The 22,791-nt window shown below is 41.9% G+C and overlaps 1 protein-coding gene, 1 long non-coding RNA gene and 1 pseudogene across 3 annotated transcripts in view; 1 reads left to right on the forward strand and 2 right to left on the reverse strand.

The window, feature by feature from the left end:
* Nucleotides 1–93: 93 nt before the first annotated feature.
* Nucleotides 94–172, reverse strand: LOC118708596 (annotated as a pseudogene).
* A 1,849-nt stretch (nucleotides 173–2,021) lies between these two features.
* ZNFX1 (zinc finger NFX1-type containing 1) overlaps nucleotides 2,022–22,791 on the reverse strand; it is a 29,941-nt gene continuing 9,171 nt past the window's right edge. For both annotated transcript variants that reach the window (XM_036417650.2, XM_036417652.2), the window contains exons 4-14: nucleotides 17,691–17,822; nucleotides 16,000–16,148; nucleotides 15,068–15,217; nucleotides 13,569–13,683; nucleotides 11,890–12,143; nucleotides 10,086–10,225; nucleotides 8,404–8,558; nucleotides 7,877–8,022; nucleotides 6,592–6,702; nucleotides 6,161–6,256; nucleotides 2,022–5,513 (exon numbers count right to left, since the gene is read on the reverse strand). In XM_036417650.2, the coding sequence (XP_036273543.1) occupies nucleotides 3,072–5,513; nucleotides 6,161–6,256; nucleotides 6,592–6,702; nucleotides 7,877–8,022; nucleotides 8,404–8,558; nucleotides 10,086–10,225; nucleotides 11,890–12,143; nucleotides 13,569–13,683; nucleotides 15,068–15,217; nucleotides 16,000–16,148; nucleotides 17,691–17,822 (3,890 nt within the window). In that variant the 3' untranslated portion in view covers nucleotides 2,022–3,071. The remainder of the gene's footprint in view (nucleotides 5,514–6,160; nucleotides 6,257–6,591; nucleotides 6,703–7,876; nucleotides 8,023–8,403; nucleotides 8,559–10,085; nucleotides 10,226–11,889; nucleotides 12,144–13,568; nucleotides 13,684–15,067; nucleotides 15,218–15,999; nucleotides 16,149–17,690; nucleotides 17,823–22,791) is intronic.
* Nucleotides 10,224–11,012, forward strand: LOC118707434. Its single transcript, XR_004984276.1, has 2 exons — nucleotides 10,224–10,720; nucleotides 10,953–11,012. It is a non-coding gene; the product is annotated as an uncharacterized LOC118707434 (long non-coding RNA).

A 22,791-nucleotide genomic window follows, 5' to 3' on the forward strand; every position in this document is an offset into this window, starting at 1 on the left:
GCTGATTAGTTTTTACATAAAGAATATACTGAAACACTGGGACAATGGGGGCTTGACTGGGGTAGGAATGGCTGGGTTGGGGCGGGGGAAGAGGAGGGATGCATAAAACTTTAGACAATAAATAAAAAAATATATATTACACTTGATCTTAGCCAAAAGGCTGAGAAGCGATTGTATATATATATATATATATATATATATATATATATATATATATATATATATAAAAGAATAAGAATTTACCAAATGGAGAAAGTATGGGGGGGAGGGGCAGAGGAAAGAAACCAAACTAATTGTAAATTTTATTCCTGTCTCTTCCCTCAATAGTACCCAGCTTCCAGTGCACTAGCTTGACACTGGCACATATACTTGGAATGCATCTTTGTGCCTGTAGAGAAGTTTGATGTGGAGGAAATTTTTTTAAAAAATATATATTTTATTGATTTTTTTACAGAGAGGAAGAGATTGGGATAGAGAGGTAGAAATATCGATGAGAGAGAATCATCGATCAGTTGCCTCCTGCGCACCCCCGACCGGAGATGTGCTCGCAACCAAGGTACATGCCCCTGACCGGAATCAAACCCAGGACCCTTGAGTCTGCAGGCCAACACTCTATCCACTGAGTCAAACTGGTTTCGACTGGAGGAAATTCTTACTAGTTCTCTTCTACTGATGTCCTAGAACTAAAAGCCATCATTTAGCACAAACTATTCCAGACATTCTGTGTACTGAGCACTGTCTCATTTAATTTACTACACCCCTATGAGGCAGGTACTATTATCCCCATTTTGCAGATAAGAAACAGGCTTGGAGAAATTGAGTCAGTGGAAAGTTGGGAATTCAGGTTCTTGAAACCAAGCTTTACCTTATTCTTTTTTTAAACGTATATATTTTGATTTTTTTTTTTTTTTTTTACAGAGAAGAGAGTGGAATAGACCGTTGGAAACATCAATGAGAGAGAAACATCGATTAGCTGCCTCCTGCACACTCCCCACTAGGGATTTGCCTCCAACCAAGGTACATGCTCTTTTTTTTTTTTTAAAAAAAAATATATTTTATTGATTTTTCACAGAGAGGAAGGGAGAAGGTTAGAAACATTGATGAGAGAGAAACCGATATCGATCAGCTGCCTCCTGCCCACACACACACACACACACACACACACACACACACCCCCGATATATGCCTGCAACTAAGGTACATTCCCTTGACCGGAATCGAACCTGGGACCTTTCAGTCCGCAGTCCGACACTCTATCCACTGAGCCAAACCGGTTTCGGCTTTACCTAAATTTTTATTCGCTGTGGTGTGGAAGTGCTACTGGAAATGGAAGCTCGGACAGGAGTCTCCAGATAAATTTGCTCCTTGTGGCAAAAAGTTTTTACCCCATAGAATGGTGGTGCTCATGCTTTTCTGAATCATAGGTCCCTTTGAGAATTAGATGAAAGCTCGGGGGCATATCTTGAGAAAACTATTTACACTTTATATCATACAATTTCAAGGAGTACATAGAGATCTCCACCTCCCACCTCCCCACACACAGCTAAAAAATTATATTACCTAAGTACTACCCTCACCACTGAAGAGTGTGCTCAGAGCTATTCATTTGGGCTGCACCTAATAGTTGCCAACAGAGGGTTCTAATTAATTAATGGCACATGTGCATGATAAATTGTGGTTCAGACTCATTGTATGTGCTTATAGAAAGGTCCCCAAGTTAGATCATTAGGCTGAAAAAAGTCAAGTGCAGAACTGCACTTTTTTCTTAAGGGTTACATATTACATATACATAGATTACTCTGGCAGGACTTAACGAAACTCAGCTCTGGAGAAGGAAACTTCATATACACACACACACACACACTTTTGTACAGATTGAAAAAACGTTTGACATGAGGGGGGGAAAAAAGACTCCCAGCTACATAAAAACCCAACACCACATATAAGTGCCTCTATTCCCATCTTCTCTATCTCAAGCCACCTGAGCTGCTTCTAACAGGTGAGGACAAACAGACCACTGATCTCTTGCAATCGTTTTTATTAATTAATTTATAGGCTAAAGTGCATAGTAAAGACGAAATAGGAAATGCATACATATGAAAGAGATGTAGAAAGACCTGAGATGCCTAAGTGCAGTTCTTGGAAACACTAGACTGAGGGAATATGTATGCAGAAGGCAAGCTTGGGGGGCTGGTTTCTGACATGGGTTTGGGGCCTGCAGAAGCTGCTGGCATGCTAACCCTGCTCAGGCAAAAGCTGCAACATAAGGTGTTGGCATGAAGGGCTACACTTTGGATAGGTGCTGGTACCAAATGTGAACTTAGTTATACTGTGGACCCTGGGGAACCAGCACTGCTACCAAACCTTCCCTGGTACAGGCAAAGAAACTTCCACCATCCCAAGGGCAAGTCACAGGAAAGGGCTCCCTCCTTAGTTAGCCTGGCCTACTTGAATAAGCCCCCAGCTGCAGGTAGTCACACTTTTCCAACGCAGTGAGTATGTAACTGGGTCAGCAAGAGTCAGAGAAGTCTTTGTCTTATCGCATGCCTCCAACTCCCGGAGGGAGGGTGCCTGAGAAGGGCAGGAGGGATTCTTGTGCTCCTTAAAGAATAAGCAGTTCATAAAGAACTCTGGGCCTCTGTATAATACAATGAAAGTTAGTCTACAAGTTAAGGCCTTAAGAGTCTACTTCACTGAGTGTACACTCTGTGCCCCTGAAACAACATTCTGTACCCCTGAAACGCTGCAGAAAAAACATCTGACTGAGTCAGGAGCCAGAGAGGCCACTATGTACCCTAGATGGAAGCCCCAAATATGCTCCAGGGAGTCTGTCCATTAACTTGCAGGAGAGAACAAGAAAAATCTGTTAAATTTGCTCTCAGTTCTGGAGGTAAAGTGCTTGCTCTAGCGCAGGGGTTAATCTAGGGAAAAATGTGGATAAGCCCTAAAAGTGGATCCTTAAGTAGGTACTAAAAGTAAATGACAAAAAAATACAAACTTCAGTTCCTTCATAAGGGAGCTAACCACAGCCTCACAGTGGACAGGGTAAAAGGCAGCAGTGTGCCATCTTTCTACATCATCCTCTGGATCTCCTCAAAGTTCATCATGTTGTTGGCCGTGTCAGACCAGGCAGGATGCTCGGCTCCATCCATCTCAGAAGCAAGTTGGTTACTCCTTTCCAGAGTATGATTTATGCCCCCAATCACTGCCTTACATTCAGGACATGTGCCCCTCTGCATGGCTCCCCCACAATCGCCAATCGCATAGATATGGCCATTGGGACACTTGAACCAGTGGCCACGAGGAAAACTCATGGCTTTGATGATCTGTATACGCTCTTTCTCTGAGATGCCTAAGCCAGAGCAGGGAAGGGTGGCTTTCAGAGCTTCCATTTTTTTCTGCACAAGGTGTTCATCATCCTTGGTGAACTTACGTGTTCCCTCAAGGATCTTGCGGACACTCTGGATCTCTTCTGCTACGGTACTGCTCACTCTCCCCTGTGCCATCTTGCAGCGGGCCAGGAGGTTCATCAGGTATGTGAGCCTCTGAATTTCACTTCGGAGGTCATCCAATTCCTGGCTTGTGAAGCTCAAACGTTTCTTGGCTAGCCACTCATGGACCTGATCTAGTCGAGCCCCCACTTCTATTTGTTCTGAGGGATGCACCTTTTTCAGGGAATCCAACAGTCCAGCCAAGTGGTCATAGAAGCTGATAGAATTCTCAACAAGGCTCAAGTCCTTCACTGACAGATTTTTCTGGGCCAGCTTCTCCGTCAACATCAGGAAGTCTTTGGGAAGCAGCTGCTGAAAGAGGCTCTTCCTCTCCAGGAGGGCCTGAAGTTGATCCCGGCTAGTTGCAATTTCCCCTGCTGAGCCCTGGATCTTTTCTTTGACTATTTCAATCTCTTCCAGCCGTTGTTTGATGCTGGTTCCATACCTCAGGTTTTTGCGAATGGGCACCTGGCAGATAGGGCAAACTTTCAATCTGATGGCAACTTCATCATCCTTCTGCTCATTCATGTAGCGATCCAGGCCTTGAACCTCAAACATGTGGGTGCAGTCTTCCAGCTGCACAAAGCGGGCATCAGGCTCATCCTCAAAGCCAAAGAAAATTTGGGTTACTTCCTCCTGGTGGCAGACACGGCACTTCTTAGGACACGGCTCTCCACACAAACCAATGCAGGGATGGCCACAAGCCAGCAGCTTAGTGCAAGGCACATAACATGGGGGTCGGTTGCAGGGCTCACAGCAGAGTTTGGTACACTTGTGATGTTGGCAGCGCCAAACACAGGGTTCCACGCAGGGGCTACACAGTTCCCCACATTTCTTCTTGCACTGGCTATGGACACAGCGGTTCTGACAGGTCCGCTGGCAGGGTGGGCACTCGCCAATGCATGGCTCCTGGCACTTGTGTGAACAGATGAGCAGTCGCTTGCAGGGCTGCTGACAGCGCTCATGAAAGCGCCCTTCAAAGCAGCTGTGGCAAGAACCAGGGCAAGAATGTCCACAGTCCAAGATAGTGCCACACTTGGTGGTGCACTTGACTGGTAGGCCGTACTTGAGGTCTTCTACATTACCACACTTCACCTGTTGATTGTGTCCACACTTGAGTTTCACGGTGACCATTTCTGAGCACAACTGTACACATAATTCACCACATGGGTGGCTGCATCTATGTCCACATTTCAGAAATTTGGGGCAAGGCTCTTGGCAGCAGAATTCTGACTCAGGCATGGAACAAGGGACCATTTGTTCATGGCCACATCGAAGAATGATTTTGGGCACCTTCACCTGACAAGGCTGACATTCCAGGAAGCAAACAAGGGGGCATCGATGCCCGTCTTGGCAGATAACCTTCTGGCATGGCTTCATACACTGGAACTCCTTGTGCAAGGAGTCGTAGGGGTGGCAGGCCCGAGTGCAGACATGCCCACAGCCCAGTCGGAACTCACAGGGGAGACTACAGCCTCCTTCTGGAACTTTTTGGAAGTCAGAAGCTTTGGATACTAAAGTGTGGGTATCAGGGTGGTTCTGGCAGCACAGCTGGAGTGCTTGGCCAATTTCATTATTCTCTCGAAGGGTATGGATGATCTTGCTCCACAAAGGTACTTTGGCCAGCATCTGCATGTTTCCAATACAGTACATTCCCTTCTTGGCACGGGACAAGGCCACACAGATGCGGTTGGGTATCTGAAGAAAACCTACCTTGCCTTCCTGGTTGCTCCGCACTAGTGAGAGGATAATGATGTCATTCTCTTCCCCTTGGTATTTGTCCACCACATGTACCTTGACACCAGCAAATGTCTTAGCTGGCATGAGTTTGCGCAGACAGAACAGCTGCCCAGTGTAGGTGGTGAGGATGGTGATCTGGGAGGGCAGATATTCCTGGCATAGGAAGTACTTGCACAGCTCCACCACAAAGTGAGCCTCGTGCTGGTTTTGGTGGCTTTTGCCTTCGTGGATTTCCTGTTCAGGAAAGTTGTGTTCTATAAAGAAAAGGTTAGAAGCGACCCCCTGGAAAGAAGAAAAAGTGACATGTTAGGAAGTTCTCTCCTGGCAGTTTTCTCTTTCTAGTTTCACATTTGTTGGTTATTGACTCTGAAAGCCTTTTGTATACTGGGTATCACAATCTTTAACCCTATAGTCACCATGTGCTCTGGTTTTTTTTTTTTTTTGGCATTGACAAATAGTGAAATGGATAAAGAATATATGCCTAATTTTAGTTTTCAAGATACTTATTTGATATTAATATTTATAACGGCCATCCATAATCCCACCATTGTAGTCCAGGGAATAAGCAGCTGTTATGATGATGAAGATGAGAGAGAAGATTAATTATGAGCACTCTAGCATGCTGATTGCTTTACATATCTTCTCTCCTTCAATCCAATAATGTAATGAGGCAACAGACATTCTCCCTGTACAGAAGACCTTAATGTTCATAATTGGTATATAACTTGCTAAAATGTTACACAGCTACTAACTGGCAGAGCTGGGGTTCATACCTAGATCTCTATTCTCCAATTCTATAAATATTCCTCCTTTTAAAAACCAGCTTTTTATAAAGTTGGCTCTATTCCCTTCTAAAAGCTCTTATTCAACCTGAGGAAATACAGCCTCCTAGGTCAATGACAGCAGCAGATTAAGTAGGATAGACTCACCTTAATATTGTCATATTTGAGAACAGAGGGATGATTCTCTAGATCCTGGTAAATGTGGGGTGTCAAAAGCCGGGCAATTTCAGGGCGCATGCGGTGCTGAAACAGACATGTACATCATTAAGACATGGGCAGAGAATAAATGCACAATTTTCTAAACACTAGGTTATTAGTGGAAAATCGGGGGAAGTAACATTTGAAAATAAGAATAAGGAGAAAAGAGCAGAATGTAAATAGCTCCTTCACTCAACACACACTCAACATGGGTTGATCTTGTGATTGCAATATTTTAAAACGGAAAACAAAATAAGTTTGAGAGTCACTTTATCACTAAAGCAGTTTTATTTTTATGAGAACTTTCTTACTGGCTGTTGGCAGGCTTCCAGGAGCCTTCTTCCTAGACAATTCATGATAACAGAGGCCCAGCTTCTCACCTGGTAATTCAGACGAACAAAGGGAATGTTTACTTTCACCAGCCGTTCAAAGAGGGACACCTCAAGGTTGAAATTCTTGGCAAGATCATACACATTGGCACTGGGGCGCAGCTGAAAAAAGAAACAATAGCTGAGAATTCTCTACTGAAAACATATTCATCTACCCACCCATCAAATGCTTTTTAAGTGCCTTCTATTGACAGGCACTGCTCTAGGTGCTGGCAGGCTAAGTAAGGATGGAGTGACCAGGGTTACATATTCTTTAGCTAGGCCTCTCTGAACAGTGACATTTCAGATGATGTCAGAATTGAAGAGGTTGCCAGTCATTTGAAAAGCCAGCCATGAGAGGGAGCAGATAGGGGGTGGGAACACAATGAGATGGTGGTATGCAGTGAATTCAGAGAAGCAGGCTGACCCCTCAGAATACTGTAGGCCACTTAATTTTTTTTTATTTTTTCAAAATATTTTATTGATTTTTTTCAGAGACTAAGAGAGAGGAATAGAGTTTAGAAACATCAATGAGAGAGAAACATCTATTAGCTGCCTCTTGCACACCCCATACTGGGCATGTGCCCACAACCAAGGTACATGCCCTTGACTAGAATCGAACCTGGGACCTTTTAGTCCACAGGCCAATACTCTATCCACTGAACCAAACCAGTTAGGCTGTAGGCCACTTTAAGCTTGATTTTTATATTAAATGTAATGAGAAACTACAGGAGAGTTTTGAGCTGGGAGTGGCATAATCTGATTTACTTAAAAAAAAAAAATTCACAGCAGCTTTAATAATGGGTTAGAGGTTGGCAAAAATGGAAGCAGGGGACAGGAAATATGATATTATAATAGTCCACTTAAAAGGCTATGATGACTGCCCTAGCCGGTTTGGCTCAGTGGATAGAGCATCAGCCTGCGGACTGAAGGGTCCCAGGTTCGGTTCTGGTCAAGGGCACATGCCTGGGTTTCGGGCTCGATCCCCAGGTGGGGCAAGCAAGAGGCAGCTAATCAATGATTCTCATCATCAATGTTTCTATTTCTCTCTCTCCTTCTTCCTTCCTCTCTGAATCAGTAAAAAAAGACACAAACAAACAAGCCATGATGAATAAAAAGCAGAGAGAACAGATGAAATGGATGGGATGCTTTCTCTAGAATATACCACAAATTTAACAGTACCTACTCTTAGATTGAACATGAGAAGGGGAAGAAGAATCACAGAAAGCCATTAAGAGGCTTGAAACCTGGCAAAGCAGAGGCCAGGGTGTCTTCCTGATTGATTCCACTGCCCTACCTGTTGGTGGTCCCCAATTAGAATGAGGTGCTGGCAAGCTTTGCTCAATGTGGCAATGGTGTGGGCCTCAAGGACTTCAGCAGCCTCTTCCACAATGACAATCCGTGGCTCTACCTTCTGCAGAATCTGGCGATATTTTGCAGCACCTCAGTTCAAGAGAAAAAAAATAGTGTCCTCTGAAATGACGTACTGGACCCACCAGGCCAGTGGGTTTCTGGGTCTGTGACAACTGGGCCCTCACATTCATCTAGGGCAGTGGTGACTACTGTATGAGAAAAGTGCTGCTGGATGGTCACCAGAGCATTAAACCCATGTTCGTCATTGCTGGGATTCTAAATGCAAGAGGAGCAAGTAGGTGAATTTCACCCACAGTTCCTTAAATGCAGCTTGCTTGCTTTCCATAGCTTTTCATGGTATTTTCCCTAACCTACTAGAGAAGCTTCCTTTATCTGCTGTAGATAATCTGATAGGAACTTGGCACCAGGAGGGAATGGCTGGAGCAGGTAAATTTCCTGGAGTTCTCTTACCTGTGGTTGTCATTCCTATGACCTGGGCATCTTTCAGAATGTGCAGGTCTTCCTGGAGTCTCAGCTCGGCCATTCTCTCTGCTGATGTGCGGTAGTGGTGCTCATAGTTGAGGATCTTTCGACGGGTGTCAGCCTGATACTTCTGTAGCCACAGCCTGAAGAATGTGAAGAACTAGGTAGAGGGAACTGCATATTCTTTGAGAAGGTGGAATAACTCCCTTTAGTGTGCCCTGTGTTTGAAGTGGAACCTAGACCACTGAGGAGCTTACAGGTAGGCCAAAGAGAGAAAGGAGAGACCCAGATGTGCATGGACCCAAGTGTCTAAAAATGCCCAACAAAAATATGTGTAGAGATGTGTATTTAAGTACTGGTAGTTAGGAACTAAAGAAGGAGGTGGGATAAAGAACAGAGGTTAAATACTGGGAATAGAGTGAGGGACTTCAAAAGTTTCAAGAATTATTTCTCCAAATTCTTTCTACTCCATTCCTAGCTGAGTCTTCTTTCCTTCCCAATTCTCTAGTCTTCTTTTACAAGTAAAACAGATCATGTCACTACTCTGCTGTAAAATCTTTCAATGGGGCCCAAGCCAGTTTGGCTCAGTGGATATAGCAGGAAGGATCCTGGATTCAGCCCCGGTCAAGGGCATGTGTCTTGGCTGCAGGCTCATTCCTGGATCTGGTTGAGGTACAAGCGGGAGGCAACCAATTGATGTGTCTCTATCACACTGATGTTTTTCTCCTCTTCCTTCCACTCTTTCTAAAAACAAAACACAGACACACACACACACACACACACACACACACACACACAATGGAAAAATATCGAGTAAGGGTTAGTAACTAAAAAATTAAAAAAAAAAATCGCCCTGATTTGGCTCAGTGGATAAAGCATCGGCCTTTGAACTGAAGGATTTCAGGTTTGATTCTGGTCAAGGGCATGTACCTTGGTTGTGGGCACATCCCTAGTAGGGGGTGTGCAGGAGGCAGCTGATTGATGTTTCTCACTTATCAATGTTTCTAACTCTCTATCCCTCTCCCTTCCTCTTTGTAAAATATCAATAAAATATATTTTAAAAAGAAAAAAAATATTTCAATGGATTTTCAATACTCTTCAGATAAAAGTCTTCCTCCTCACCTTAGCCCTATGAGGTATGCACTGTCAGGCCTCTGCCCACCTCTTTGACTTAACTTTCCATTTATTTCTCTAAGCCACAGCCATACTGGCTGTCTTTTTCAATTTTTCAAACAGATGTTCCCTCCCTTCTCAAGACCTTTATCCATGAAGTCCCTAAAGTATCATCTGTTCCCACTTCCCTATTGGCCTTATACCTACTCCTCTTTTAGATCTTGCCTCCAATGTCATTTTCCTGAAAACCTAAGACCAGCCTAGATGTCACATGATATTATTAGCACCCCTAGATCTTTTCTTTCTTAAGTGCTTAATGCCCATTTGTAACTTTTTATTTGTGGAATTAACTAATTTGTATCCTTGGACAGACTCTAAACTCCATGAGGAGATAGAGCCAAGTGTCTTCTGTCTCATGGCTGCATCTCCAGCATTCAGCTCAATCTATCATTAGTTAACATTGCTGAAGGTCTGGGGTGTTATATTCTAGGAAAGAAAAGGAACTTCCTGGGGAAATTACATGGGCTGGCTGGGGGAGGTGAGAGTGGGTACAGTACCTATAAAGCTGCCAGCGAGAATTCAGGTCCAGCTGCCAAACATCCTGGATTTCATTGGCCTCAGCCTCAGTCATGGTGTTTAGTTTGCGAAGTTCATGTTTCATTTTCTTCTTCATTTTCTTTTTCTGGCTACGCTGGGTCTATAGACATCAATACCAGCCAGAGTCACCATCTCAGCAGAGGTGGCCCTATTCCAAGCCATAGGTGTGGGTCACAGCACATAAAAAAAAGAGGCTGCCACCTCTAATTTCTTTAAATGTTTCACTCTCTCAACAGATATTCCATTGCAGAGTGGCAAAATGAAGACTCTGGGACCGATGTGCCTAGATTTAAAGCCCCACCTACTTCTTATTAGTTGCTGGACTTAAAGTTACTGAACCTTTATGAGCCTCAGCATTGCTTCTATAACATGGGAATAGAATAGTACCTCGTCACAGGGTTGTTGGATTGACTAAAGGAGTAATACATGGAAAGCACTTAGAATAGTGCTGGCACCAGTTTCACTGATCGTCTTTTGACCAGTTTGTTCCTCATTCCTAAAACTTGTGTCATGAAAGTAGTGGAGATGAGTCTTTCTTGCTAAGTACTACACAGTATCTCCTGTACATATCATGATAGTGCCTTTAAGAAGTGGGGTAAGCCTCGATTGGTTTGGCTCAGTGGATAGAGCATTTGCCTGTGGACTCAAGGGTCCCAGGTTCGATTCCCGTCAAGGGCATGTACCTTGATTGCGGGCACATCCCCAGTGGGGAGTGTGCAGGAGGCAGCTGATCGATGTTTCTCTCTCATTGATGGTTCTAACTTTCTATCCCTTTCCCATCCTCTCTGTAAAAAATCAATAAAATATGAAAAAAAAAAAAAAAGAAGTGTGCTAAAGGCACCATTTAGGAGAAAGTGCTGTTCCATGGATGTGACTCTGGCATGTGAGACAAATGTCACATTATGGACCTTATCCCACTTCAAAACCAAATTCCTAAGGCCATATGGCAGAGAGATCCACATTTCAAACTATTGGGATGATGAATCCACCCATCATATATAGCGATGTTGAACTGAACTAAGCAATCAGGTTCAAAGCCATCAGACCAATGTAAATTCCATCTAAAGTTATCCCTGAAAGTCCTTTAAATCAACAGTTGTTTTCAGAAAATGTTATTTTGAATATCCAGTCCTCTATTATCATAGTGATGCATGCTAAATTTTGAGGACCACTGTGTTCTACCAAAGGAAGGAACAGAGGGAAAGTCCACATGTGGGCTTCTGAGTATTCACACTATTCTGGCTTTAAGAGAAATACCAAATTCCAGGGTGAAGTATTCTATCCCTGTATGGCTTGTTTCATTCCATTTTACTTAAGCCCTCTAAAATCTGGATGCATGTTCAGATATGTTTATAGTTTCTAGTTTGTAGAAGATAACACCCATAGAAGCCTCGAGCACTAAGACCATACATATTTGATCTGACCCATATGTGCTGCATTTTTCTGGAAGTTCAAGGGAAGCACCTGACTACCTGCTTCCTGTGTAAGTTGGTATTTCTTGCCAGGACCCCTCTGAAGGGCCAACATCTTTATATTCTTGGGAATTAGACTTGCTTGGGTATGGTTGTAAAAGGGGTAAATTTAGCTAATTGTGATGATGAGAGGAATACACTGTAATAAACGTGGGTGAAAAGAAGGGGCTGCCTTTCTGATCAGAGCAGATGTTCTCAGGCCTCTTTCAGCAGAGTCGAACCCCCACCTGCCAGGCAGTAATAACTGAACTCCCATTTCCCATTGTTAGGACTTTAAGGGAAGTGAGTTTACCTCCCACTCTTCTGCGGGTTGCTCCTGCCCAGCTGCTGTCCCAGGGCCACTGTTTTCTATCCGTGTGGCCAGAAGCAATTTAGCCAATTCCTGGACTGCCCCATTCTCTTCCTTCTTCCGCCGCCGGGGTCTCACAACCTCTTCCTCCTCAATCACCCGGTCTGCTTGAATCAGGTCAGCCTCCTCTGCGATCTCAATCAGAGAACCCTCCTCTTCTCCTTCTTCCTCTTCCTCCTCATCCCCTTCTGCCTGGGCTAAGAGAGAAAAACAGGCAGGACAAGGATGAAGACCTCTTGAAGCCAAAGGATGAAAGAGGGCACTGACAAGAGCTTAGATGGATGAAGACATTCTCAAAGCAATTTAAGTGGTTACCTCTAGGGAGGACCCTGGGAGGAATGAGAGGAGATGAACACTTAGGTTTCCTTACATATTTTTTTGTTAAAATTTTTAAAAGAATATTTTTATTGATTTCAGAGAGGAAGGGAGAGGGAGAGAGATAAAAACCAATAATGAGAATCCTTGATTGGCTGCCTACTCCACACTCCTAATGGGGAATGAGCCTGAAACCCAGGTATGTGCCCTTGACCAGAATTGAACCAGGACCCTTCAGTCAGCAGGCTGATGCTCTATCCATTGAGCCAAACCAGTCAGGGCTGTTAAATTTTGTCATACTCGTTTTCCCCTTTAAACGATATCTTTAGCCCTGGCTGATTTTGCTCAATGGTTAGAGCATCAACTTGCACACCAAAGAGCCACAGATTCGATTCCCAGTCAAGGGCACCACCTGGATTGTGGGTTTGCACCCCATCCCGCAGTGAGACATGTGTGAGAGGCAACCATATCAATTTTTCTCTCTCTCTATCCCCTTCCCTATATCTCTTCTAGTCTCTCTGACAATCAATGAAAAACATATCCTTAGGTGAGGGTTAACAAGAAAAATCTGCCACATACAGGAAAGGGCAAAGGTGGATTTACATTTGTTCATATAGAAATACAATAATTAATAATATAGGAATAAACTGTTTTGTGTACTCACAACTATAAACATACTTTTGTCCCACCCCATATAATGTATATATACACACCTCTATAACATATTTTTAGTCTTGACTTTTTTGAGCATTAACTGCAATCATATTATATCTTTTCCTTTGCCTTTTTCATTCAGCATGTTTAGATTCCTATGTTGCCATATATTCTCTGATTCCTTTTCACTACTGTATAGTATTTCACTATCTGATGCAGTTGATCAACAGCATCCGTTGTATAAATGTGGATAGACACTTGAGTTCTTTCCCCCCCATTATCATAAAGTGGTGTGCTGACTACTATCTGCACTAGCAGTGTAGCAGAGCTCCCACTGCTTCACCTTCTTATCAATGTGAGGTTATATACAACTTTTAAATTTTTGCCAATCTGGTGGCATAATAGTACTTCATTGTGGTTTTAGCTTCTCTAGTTTCTAATGAGCAACTCTCATATGTTTACTATTAGGATTTCATATTTTGTGATGTGTCTGTTAAAAGTGTTTTATCTATTTTCCTACTAAGCTATTATTTCTCTTTTCTAATTGATTAAAGCTCTTTATATATCCTAGGTATTATTTTTAAGTTCTGCTCTTCTGGTCTTTACCATATTCCACCTTACAATGTGATTCTAGGTAGACACGCACTTCTTACCTATATTTTCAGGTCCCGCTGGAGCAACACTTTGGGTGAAAGAAACGACACCCAGACCCAGCCACTCCAGCATCATGGAATGCTTCCAGCTTTGGAAGCAGACCCATTCACTATCCTGAGGAAGGAAGAATTATCAATCATGAGAATTCTATGACAACCAGTGTGAAGGAAAATTCTCCTTGATAAATTAAAAGTAATTTTCTTAAAATTCAGTGGCTGCAAATTGGCAACTGTATTATTTAATATGACTTGCATAGAATTTTGAAAGTAAGAATTTCCTGCCTCTAGAATGGCTTATTTATTTCCCTTAGCATAATATTCTCCAGGTCGATCCATGCTGTGGCAAAAGAAAGAATATTCTGACCTGGCAGGGGGTTGTATGTCCCCAGGACCTGGGAGTCAATCTTGGACCTGAAAGTCAACTTTAGAATTTGGTCTATTCTCATTGAAGAACTGCCTATTATTATGGAAAAATTAACAACCTTGTTGCCCAAACAATGGAGTCCCACCCCACATTGCCTACTTTCCCATTCCTATAATCCCTATTTCCCCATGTAATCCCCTGACCTATCCTATATAAGCAGCTGGCTTATGGGGGGCTGCGGAGCAGATTTTTGTGGATGACCTGCTGCTTTCCCATATTGCCAGTAATTCTGGAATAAACCCTCATAAAAAAAATAAAATAAAAAAAATTCCTGCCTCTCTTGATAAAATCAGGAGCTATGGCAGCAACGAGGTTGCATTCCTAAATGGCAATAAATGAGCTGGCAATGGGTTGCTGCTGCCCCTTTTCCAGTTTTCCATAATCCTATTTCCCAATGTCTCACATCTAACCTGCTTCAGTCATTTTTAGTACTTAATGGACCCTGTTTAGGCTTTTGGGTTTGTAACCCTGAAATTCACCAACCCATTAATAATAGATGTGCCATTTCACTAGACTCCTGGCCAGTCACTTTACAGAGATTATGTTAGTTACTTCTCATAATATTTTTTCAAGGCAGGCATTATTATTATCCTTGACTGAGACCAAGTCATATGATCAGTCTGTGTGACTTAAGTCTGTTGACCCCAGGCTTTCTGTACATGCTAGCTTGTCTTGTTATGATATTTCATTTAACAAGAATTTATAGCACTCATTAAGAAGTTTACAAGTATTAACTTGTTTATCAAAAAAAAAAATCCTGTAAGAAACTCCATTTTTGCAAGTCAAATATACAAAATGGCAATTTCATATGGTTAATTTGATATTATTACCCCCACTTTGTAAATGAAGAAATAGGCACAGAAAAATCAAGTAACTTGCTCAGAGCAAAACCAGGATTCCAACCTAGAACGCTAGCTCCACAGTCTTGTTCTTGATTAGTATACTCAGCTGTCTTTCCTCATGAAACGAAACTTCTAACATGGCAGCATCAGATTATCAAACAGCTAATGCTTCTGTTGAAGGCTCCAAGTACTGAGTCAAGACAGATGCTTGTATTCCCCAAGATGACCCCTACCTGTATTGGTCCACTTATCAGGCTTTTCCAGTGCTGGGAGGAAATGTACTTCTCCAGGTACTGTTCCCGTAGTACGCCATGCATGGTGCACTCCAGAGTCCGGGACCCAATATGCAGCTCTTGTTCTGACTCCTTCATTTGTGTCATGATCTGCCAAGAACAGTAGTAAAGAAATGAAAAGAAAGCATCATCCCCCAATCTCAGTCCCTGCCTTGAGGAAAAACAAAGTTAAGATAGGAACAGCAAGAAGGGAGAATAAATAAATATGTCAGTCAACAAACCAATTTCCCAAAGCACATTACTGTGGTCTTAAAACAAAAGGTTTAATATCTAAATTGTCTAAAATAGCCAAAACTGGTTTGGCTCAGCGGATAGAGCGTCGGTCTGTGGACTGAAGGGTCCCAGGTTCAATTCCGATCGGGGGCATGTGCCTTGGTTGTGGGCACATCCCCATTAGGGGGTGTGCAAGAGGCAGCTGATCGATGATTCTCTCTCATCGATGTTTCTATCTCTCTGTAAAAAATCAATAAAAATATATTTAAAAAAAGAAAAGAAATATAGGCCAAGAATACTGTGATAGAGACTTCTCTTTTTCCCTCAGTAAAAACTCAGAGTTTTAGTTGGGACATGGTTGATCAGCTAGAAGATGGTTAGTAGACTATAAGTAGAAGTGCTGTGGGTAGTTTGGGGCAATCAGCCTGAGGTCCTGGCAGGAGTTGGGAGGGGGCAGCATTCTCTTTTTTGCCCTTTCTGCACTTCAGATTATAAGGCCAAAGGTCACACCACAAGATTAGCAGAATGTAATGCTGGAATAAAGTTGGGTCCTTCATATCTTTGTGGAGCATCTATCTGCCTTGGACTGTCTACTCAGAAAGCCAATGCTTGCTTAGTTCCCTTTTGCGCTACCTCTTAATATCCACACTGGGACTTACATTCATGTAGGCCCTCCGGAGGTGCATGGGGAGATTTCGCCGGAATTCCCGCTTGTTCCTCAGTTCCCTCAGCGTAAATTGCTTCAAGAGGTCACTGCTGCTCCTTCCACCTACCCGCACGATGCTGGGCTTTTGACACTTGTAGATACCTGTGAAGAAAGGTGAAGCACAGTAGAGTTAAGAGAAATTATGCTGGATTTTCACTGATGAGAAAGGTATGTGTTTGGGGTGTTGTGTCAGCTGGTCTATTAGGGAACAAACTGGTGCTTACAGGAAATCTACCCCATTAATGAGCAAGAAGGTCCCAGAGATGATATGACCTGCAGAGCAGTACAGTGTGGTGCTTAAGAACACAGGCTTTAGAATCAGACAATTGAGAAATCAACTTATTGGCTCCACAACTTATTGCTACGTAACTTGAGCCTCAGTTTCTTCATCTGTGATTTGAAAACAGTAATAACTTTCCTTATAAGGCTAGTCTGTATAAACTAGAGAATATTTTTATAGCTCCTATGTAGGAACTGGCATAAAGTAAGCTCTTAGTAAATATTCTTTATAATTCACTCTCTGTATATTTACTGCTTGCTTACTATGCACCAGACATATGTTAGGTTCTGAAGATACATATAGCAGTGAAAACACAGACTCTATTTCCAATTTGTTATCATGTCTTACATTCTGGGAGACAATATACACATTAAACAATTTATCACTATAGTGAAAATATGGTAATTATTATAAATACATGATGTATACATATATAACAGGGGGCCTTACCTAGTTTGGATGAGGTAGGGATCTAATTTTTGATGATCTAATATTTAAACTGAGAATCCAAGAATAAGGAAAATTTTCCTGGCTGGTGTGGCTCAGTGGTTGAACATTGATTGACCTATGAACCAGGAGGTCACAGTTGGATTCCTGGTCAGGGCACATGCCTGAGTTGTGGGCTCAATCTCCAGTGTGGGGCATGCAGGAGGCAGCCGATCAATGACTCTCTCATCATTGATGTTTCTATCTTTCTCTCCCTCTCCTTTCCTCTCTGAAATAAAAACATAAAAATAAAAGAATAAGGAAAATTTAATCTAGGTGGACAGAAGATACAGGAGAATTCAGAAAATAATATTCTAAACAAAAGGAAAAACATAGTTATTCATTCATTAATGCAGTTAGTATTTTTTCATTGCCTAGAATGTGCCAGGATCTGTGAATATAGGAAGAAACAGGACCAGCCCTCATGATGTTTATAGTCTAGGGTAGAGCCACATAAAAAATAAATGGTTAGGTATGTGCTAAATCTCTGAAGAAAAAAATACAAAAGGAGATTTAACCTTGGCTTGGGCAAAATTAAAGTGCACCTGAAGAGAGATTTAAGGTGAAACCTGAAGAATGAATAAGAGTTTGAGCCATCTAGGCTGGATGAGGTCAAGATGGAGAGAGAGGTAAAGAGAAAAAAATGCATTCTAAGCAAGGGGAACAAAATGGATCGAGGAAGAAGCTGAAGGATTCAAGGTACTGAAGACAATGGGAAGAGGTAGGAGATGAGATTCAGAGTCAGGCTGGAGCAGATGATACAGCCTTATAGGTAATAGTTCTGTGGACTTTATTCAAAGAGCAATAGAAAGCTACTGAAGTTGCTAATGGTTCAACGATAAATTTTTTGATAGAGACCAATTTTGCATAGACATTACCTTCCAAAAACTGATCCAAAGCATGATTAGTGTAACACACAACCAAGATGGGGAACTTCTGGTGGGTAATTTGCCAAACAGTCTCATTGGTAAGAAGGGCCTGAACAATTTTTAGACCCACATAGGTTTTGCCTAGAAAATAAGAAAAAAAGAAAATTAGAACACTTGAAGACTTACTAAAAGTAGTAAATTTAAAAAAAGTTAATATTATTTATTTAAGGTAATACAGTAAGATGGCTTAAAATTCAAGAAGCACAAATGAGCATATTATAAAAAGAACTCTCACTCTTCAGTCCCCCAGCTACCCACTTCCTTCTAAAAGCAACCAATGTTACCAGTTTCTTGTCATTCAATGCATACATAAACAAATATGAATATAGTTATTTTCCAGCTTCCCCCTTTCTTCTTCTTTTTAAAAAAATATATATTTTATTGATTTTTTAAAGAGAGGAAGGGAGAGAGATAGAGAGCTAGAAACATCAATGAGAGAGAAACATCAACCAGCTGCCTCTTGCACACCCCCTACCAGGGATGTGCCTGCAACCAAGGTACATGTCCTTGACCGGAATCGAACCCGGGACCTTTCAGTCCCAGGTCGACGCTCTACCACTGAGCCAAACCAGTTTTGGCCCCTTTCTTCTTTTTAATACAAATAGTAGCAGACTATTTTCATTGTTCTACATCTTTCGTTTAATCTTGGACGTAGTTCTCTATCAATACATAAAAGGAATCCTCCCTCTTTTTTGTTTTTCACAGCTACAAGGTTATTTTTTAGCCAGTTCCCCCTATTGATGGACATATTATTTATTTCCAATCTCATGCAGCAAATTATTTAGAAATGATTTTAATATACGACAATGGATTTGCCTTTGTAATAGGAGGGAAAACCAGAAATCAACAATGGAGTTTCAGTTGTGGGTTTATCAGCAAATGTCCAATAATTAATTAATTAACTCTACAAACAGCTAAATTTTTACATAGTGTCAAGCTGAGAAAGCAGCCATTGTCTCAAAAAACTCAGAGGAGTAAGAGATACAAGAAAATCAAAGATTTCCGTATAGCATAAGTAACATTTTTTTTCTTCCTTCCCGCAACCCATCCTAATAATATGTACTGAATGCCTAACAGTGGCAGGCATTGAATTAGGTGCAAAAAAATAAGATAGTTGTAGAAGAGAAAGATAATCATACAACCAAATGTAAAATCATAAATGTGGGAAATGAGAAACACCTGTTATCAAGAAAACATATAAACCTGGCCAGTTGCTCAGTGATATGAGGGTTTGATTCCCAGTAAAGGCCATGGGTTACAGGTTCCCCAGCTCCAGTAGAGGCATATGCGAGAGGCAACCAACCAATGTTTCTCTCGTCTACGTTTCTTTGTCTCTCTACCCTCCCTCCAACTCTCTCTAAAAAATATCCAATGAGGGTGGGGATTGGTAAGGTATGTATACCTTAATAAAAATAAATAAATAAATAAAAATTAAAACAACGACGACGACGAAACAAATATCCTCAAGTGAGGATTAACAACAACAAAACAAGTGAAGGGGAATAAATATAAGTGTGCATTTGCTTGAATATTCATAAGAATATCTTTGGAAGGATACATAGGAAGATAACATTGTTTATTTTATAGAAGGGACTGGGCGAGGTGTTAGGAGGAAGGAGACAGGGATTTTTAAAAAAACACTTTAATTATGCATATTTTTTCATTATATAGGTGTTTTTTATTAGAAGGACGTATGGATGTAACACTGATATAACACACTGATGCAACACACACACACACACACTAGAGGCCTGGTACATGAAATTCATGCACAGGGGTGGGAGGGAGGGGTCCCTCAGCCAGCCTGCAATTACATCAGTGTCCTGCACTCTGGCCTCTGGCCAGAGACCTCTCCATTCCTCTGTGCACCCGGGATGTGGGATGCTGGGTTCGTGTCACTAGGGCGATGCCGCCAGCATTCTGCCCTGGCCACTATGGGTGCCACCATCTTTGTGATGGAGTGATGGTTAATTTGCATATTACCCTTTTATTAGAGAAGGTGGTACATTCACACCGTACAGTGAATGAAGGTATAATAGAAAGAGTGAAGTACGTTTGTAAATGCAACTCTGGTGTAAAGAATGTAAAAATGTCCACGTTATTTATATTATATATTAACTAGAGGCCTGGTGCACGAAATTCATGCAAGGGCAGGGGAGGGCCTTCAGTCTGTCCTACCCCCTCTCCAATCTGGGACCGCTGGCTCCTAACTGCTCGCCTGCCTGCCTGATCGCCCCTAACTGCTTCCACCTGCCCCTAACTGCTTCCGCCTGACTGATCGCCCCTAACTGCTTCCCTGCCTGCCTCATCACCCCTAACTGTCTTTGTTTCAGTTTCCACACCTGGGACCTGGGCTTCCCTCCGTCTGGCCAGCCACAGGAACCTGGGACCCGAGCTGGCTGCAGCTACAGACGGCAAGGACTGCGGGCGGTTTCACCAGGAAGGATGACTGGAAGATGTCTGGTCTAATGAGCATATTACCCTTTTATTAGTATAGGTTATAGACCAATAATGGAAAAATACACATTAAACTATTAATAGCAGTTATGAAGCCAGAGTAGAATTAGTAGGGGGAAGAGGTATAGGGAGATATATTTTCATGAGAAGCAAGTATAATATAGGAAAGCCAGGACTCTAGAACCAAAATGGCTGACATCAAATTCTACGTCTGTCACATCTGTGTGAGCTTCAACATATTATTCAAGCTCTCTTTGCCTTAAGCTTTTCATCTATAAAATGGAATGGTTTCTGCCTCAACTGAGTTATTGTGAGTAAGTAGCTGATCAATGATTCTCTTTCATCATTGATATTTCTATTCCTCTCCCTCTCCCTTCCTCTCTGAAAGCAATAAAAATATATTTTAAAAAGTAAATATTATAACAAAATGATGTTGAATGAGTTAATATATGTAATGAATGTGAAATAGTATTTGGCACATAGGCTATTATGTACAGTGGTGCCTCACACAACGAACTTAATTCATTCCAGGAGCAAGTTTGTGATGCGAAAAGTTCGTTATGTGAAACGCGTTTTCCCATAACAATACATGTTAAAAAAAATAATTCGTTCTGTAGCATAAAATATGCTAAGATGACATAAAAAAAGATAAATTTTTTGTTATTATTTTTATTTAGATACATCTAAAAACATAATTTTTTTTTTTAAAAAAACACATTTTTTTAATTTTAAGACAGACTAAGTAGAGTCTACCGAATCTTGCACATCTTCATCCATTTTCTGCTTTTTGGCAGATGGTTTCATGAAAAACCTGTCCAAAGTCGTTTGTTTTTCTCTTTTCTCCAACATCTGCCGGAAATAATGGACAAGAGTATCGGAGTAAAGATCGTTGATCCTGTTTGCTTCAGCTGAATCCGGATAGTGGGCATTGGTAAACTCCTGAACTGCTGTCCATTTGACCAGGATGTTCTTGATGTCAGCAGTTGGGATTGGTTGATTGTTTGATTGTTGCTCCTCGTTATCAGATGACGCTTCCCTTTGAGCATTGTCCTGTTGCTGGACCAGAAGTGCTTGGAGCTCTTCAGTTGTCAGCTCTTCTTCGTGTTCCTCAATAAGCTCCTCTACATCCTCTTCCTCTACCTCTAATTCCAACCTTTGGGCCACTGTGATGATGTCCTTCACCACTTCTGTGTCATCAACTACTGCTTCTTCCTGGGTCCACGAAGGCACAAGCATCTTTCAAGCAGAAATGAGGGTCCTTTGTGACACTTCTTCCCAGGCCTTCTGTATAAGTCGTATTGCCATAAGGACATCAAATTTCTCCTTCCAAAACTTTCGGACAGTCATATTGTCTCCACCAAACTCGCATTCTTCAAACACCTTATTAAAGAGGGCTCTAGTGTAGAGTTTTTTAAAGTTCGCAATAACTTGCTGATCCATTGGCTGAAGAATGGATGTGGTGTTTGGTGGCAAATACTGCACCTTGATAAAAGGATAATTTTCCTGCAATATTTCCTCTAGGTCTTTTGGGTGAGAAGGGGCATTGTAAAGTATCAGAAGGGCTTTGAGCGGCAGTTCTTTTTCCAGCAAGAATTTCTTCACGGCAGGAGCAAAGGTTTCCAGAATCCATTCGTTGAAGATAACTTGGGTCACCCAGGCTTTTTGATTGGACTTCCAATGGACGGGCAGTTTGGACTTAACAACGTTATTTTTCTTGAAAATTCTTGGATTTTCAGAGTGATAAACCAATAGAGGTTTGATCTTGAGGTCTCCGCTGGCATTAGACGAAAACATAAGGGTAAGTCTGTCCTTCATGGCTTTGTGTCCTGGCAATTTCTTCTCCTCTTTTGTAATGAAGGTTCTGCTCGGCATTCTTTTCCAGAAAAGACCCGTTTCATCGGCATTGAACACTTGTTGTGGGCAGTATCCTTCATCCTTAATGAAAGTTAATAGAGAACTTTTCTGCTTCTTTCTTGTCAGCACTGCCAGCCTCACCACGCATAGTAACGCTGTGGATTCCACACCTTTTCTTAAATCTAAAAAACCACCCCCTGCTGGCTTTGAATTCTTCTTCATTATCTTGATTGCTGCTACTTCCAGGGACGTTTTTCTTTAGATCATCATAAATTCTCTTGGCTTTGTGACAGATAATATCTTGGGTTGTTACGTCACCTTTCACCTGCCTGTCCTTAATCCAAATCGCTAATAGCCTCTCCATTTCCTCGTGGATTGAAGACCTATGTTTTTCATGAAATAGTTTTGATACTCCTTTGGCTACTTTGATTGCATCCTTATTTGTCAAAATGGTGAAAATGGTGGTCTTGCTGAGGCCAAACTCTTTGACGAGGTCACACTGTTTTACCCCACATTCACTCCTTCTAATTATTTCCTGTTTCATTTCAACAGAAATCACCTTCCTGCTTTTTTTAGAAGCCATGATATAAAAAAAATATTAGAGTTTAACTTAAAAGGACGACTGCCGTGATACGTGCGTGATTTAATTCGTAATGAAGAACGATTGCCGCGATACGTGCTTAAGTTAAGCGCAGTGACTAACGACTGCCTGCAGTGCCTGCGCGGAAGGATGCAATAC

This window comes from Pipistrellus kuhlii, unplaced genomic scaffold, assembly GCF_014108245.1.
Source record: "Pipistrellus kuhlii isolate mPipKuh1 unplaced genomic scaffold, mPipKuh1.p scaffold_m20_p_6, whole genome shotgun sequence".
NCBI classification, from domain to species: Eukaryota; Metazoa; Chordata; class Mammalia; order Chiroptera; family Vespertilionidae; genus Pipistrellus; species Pipistrellus kuhlii.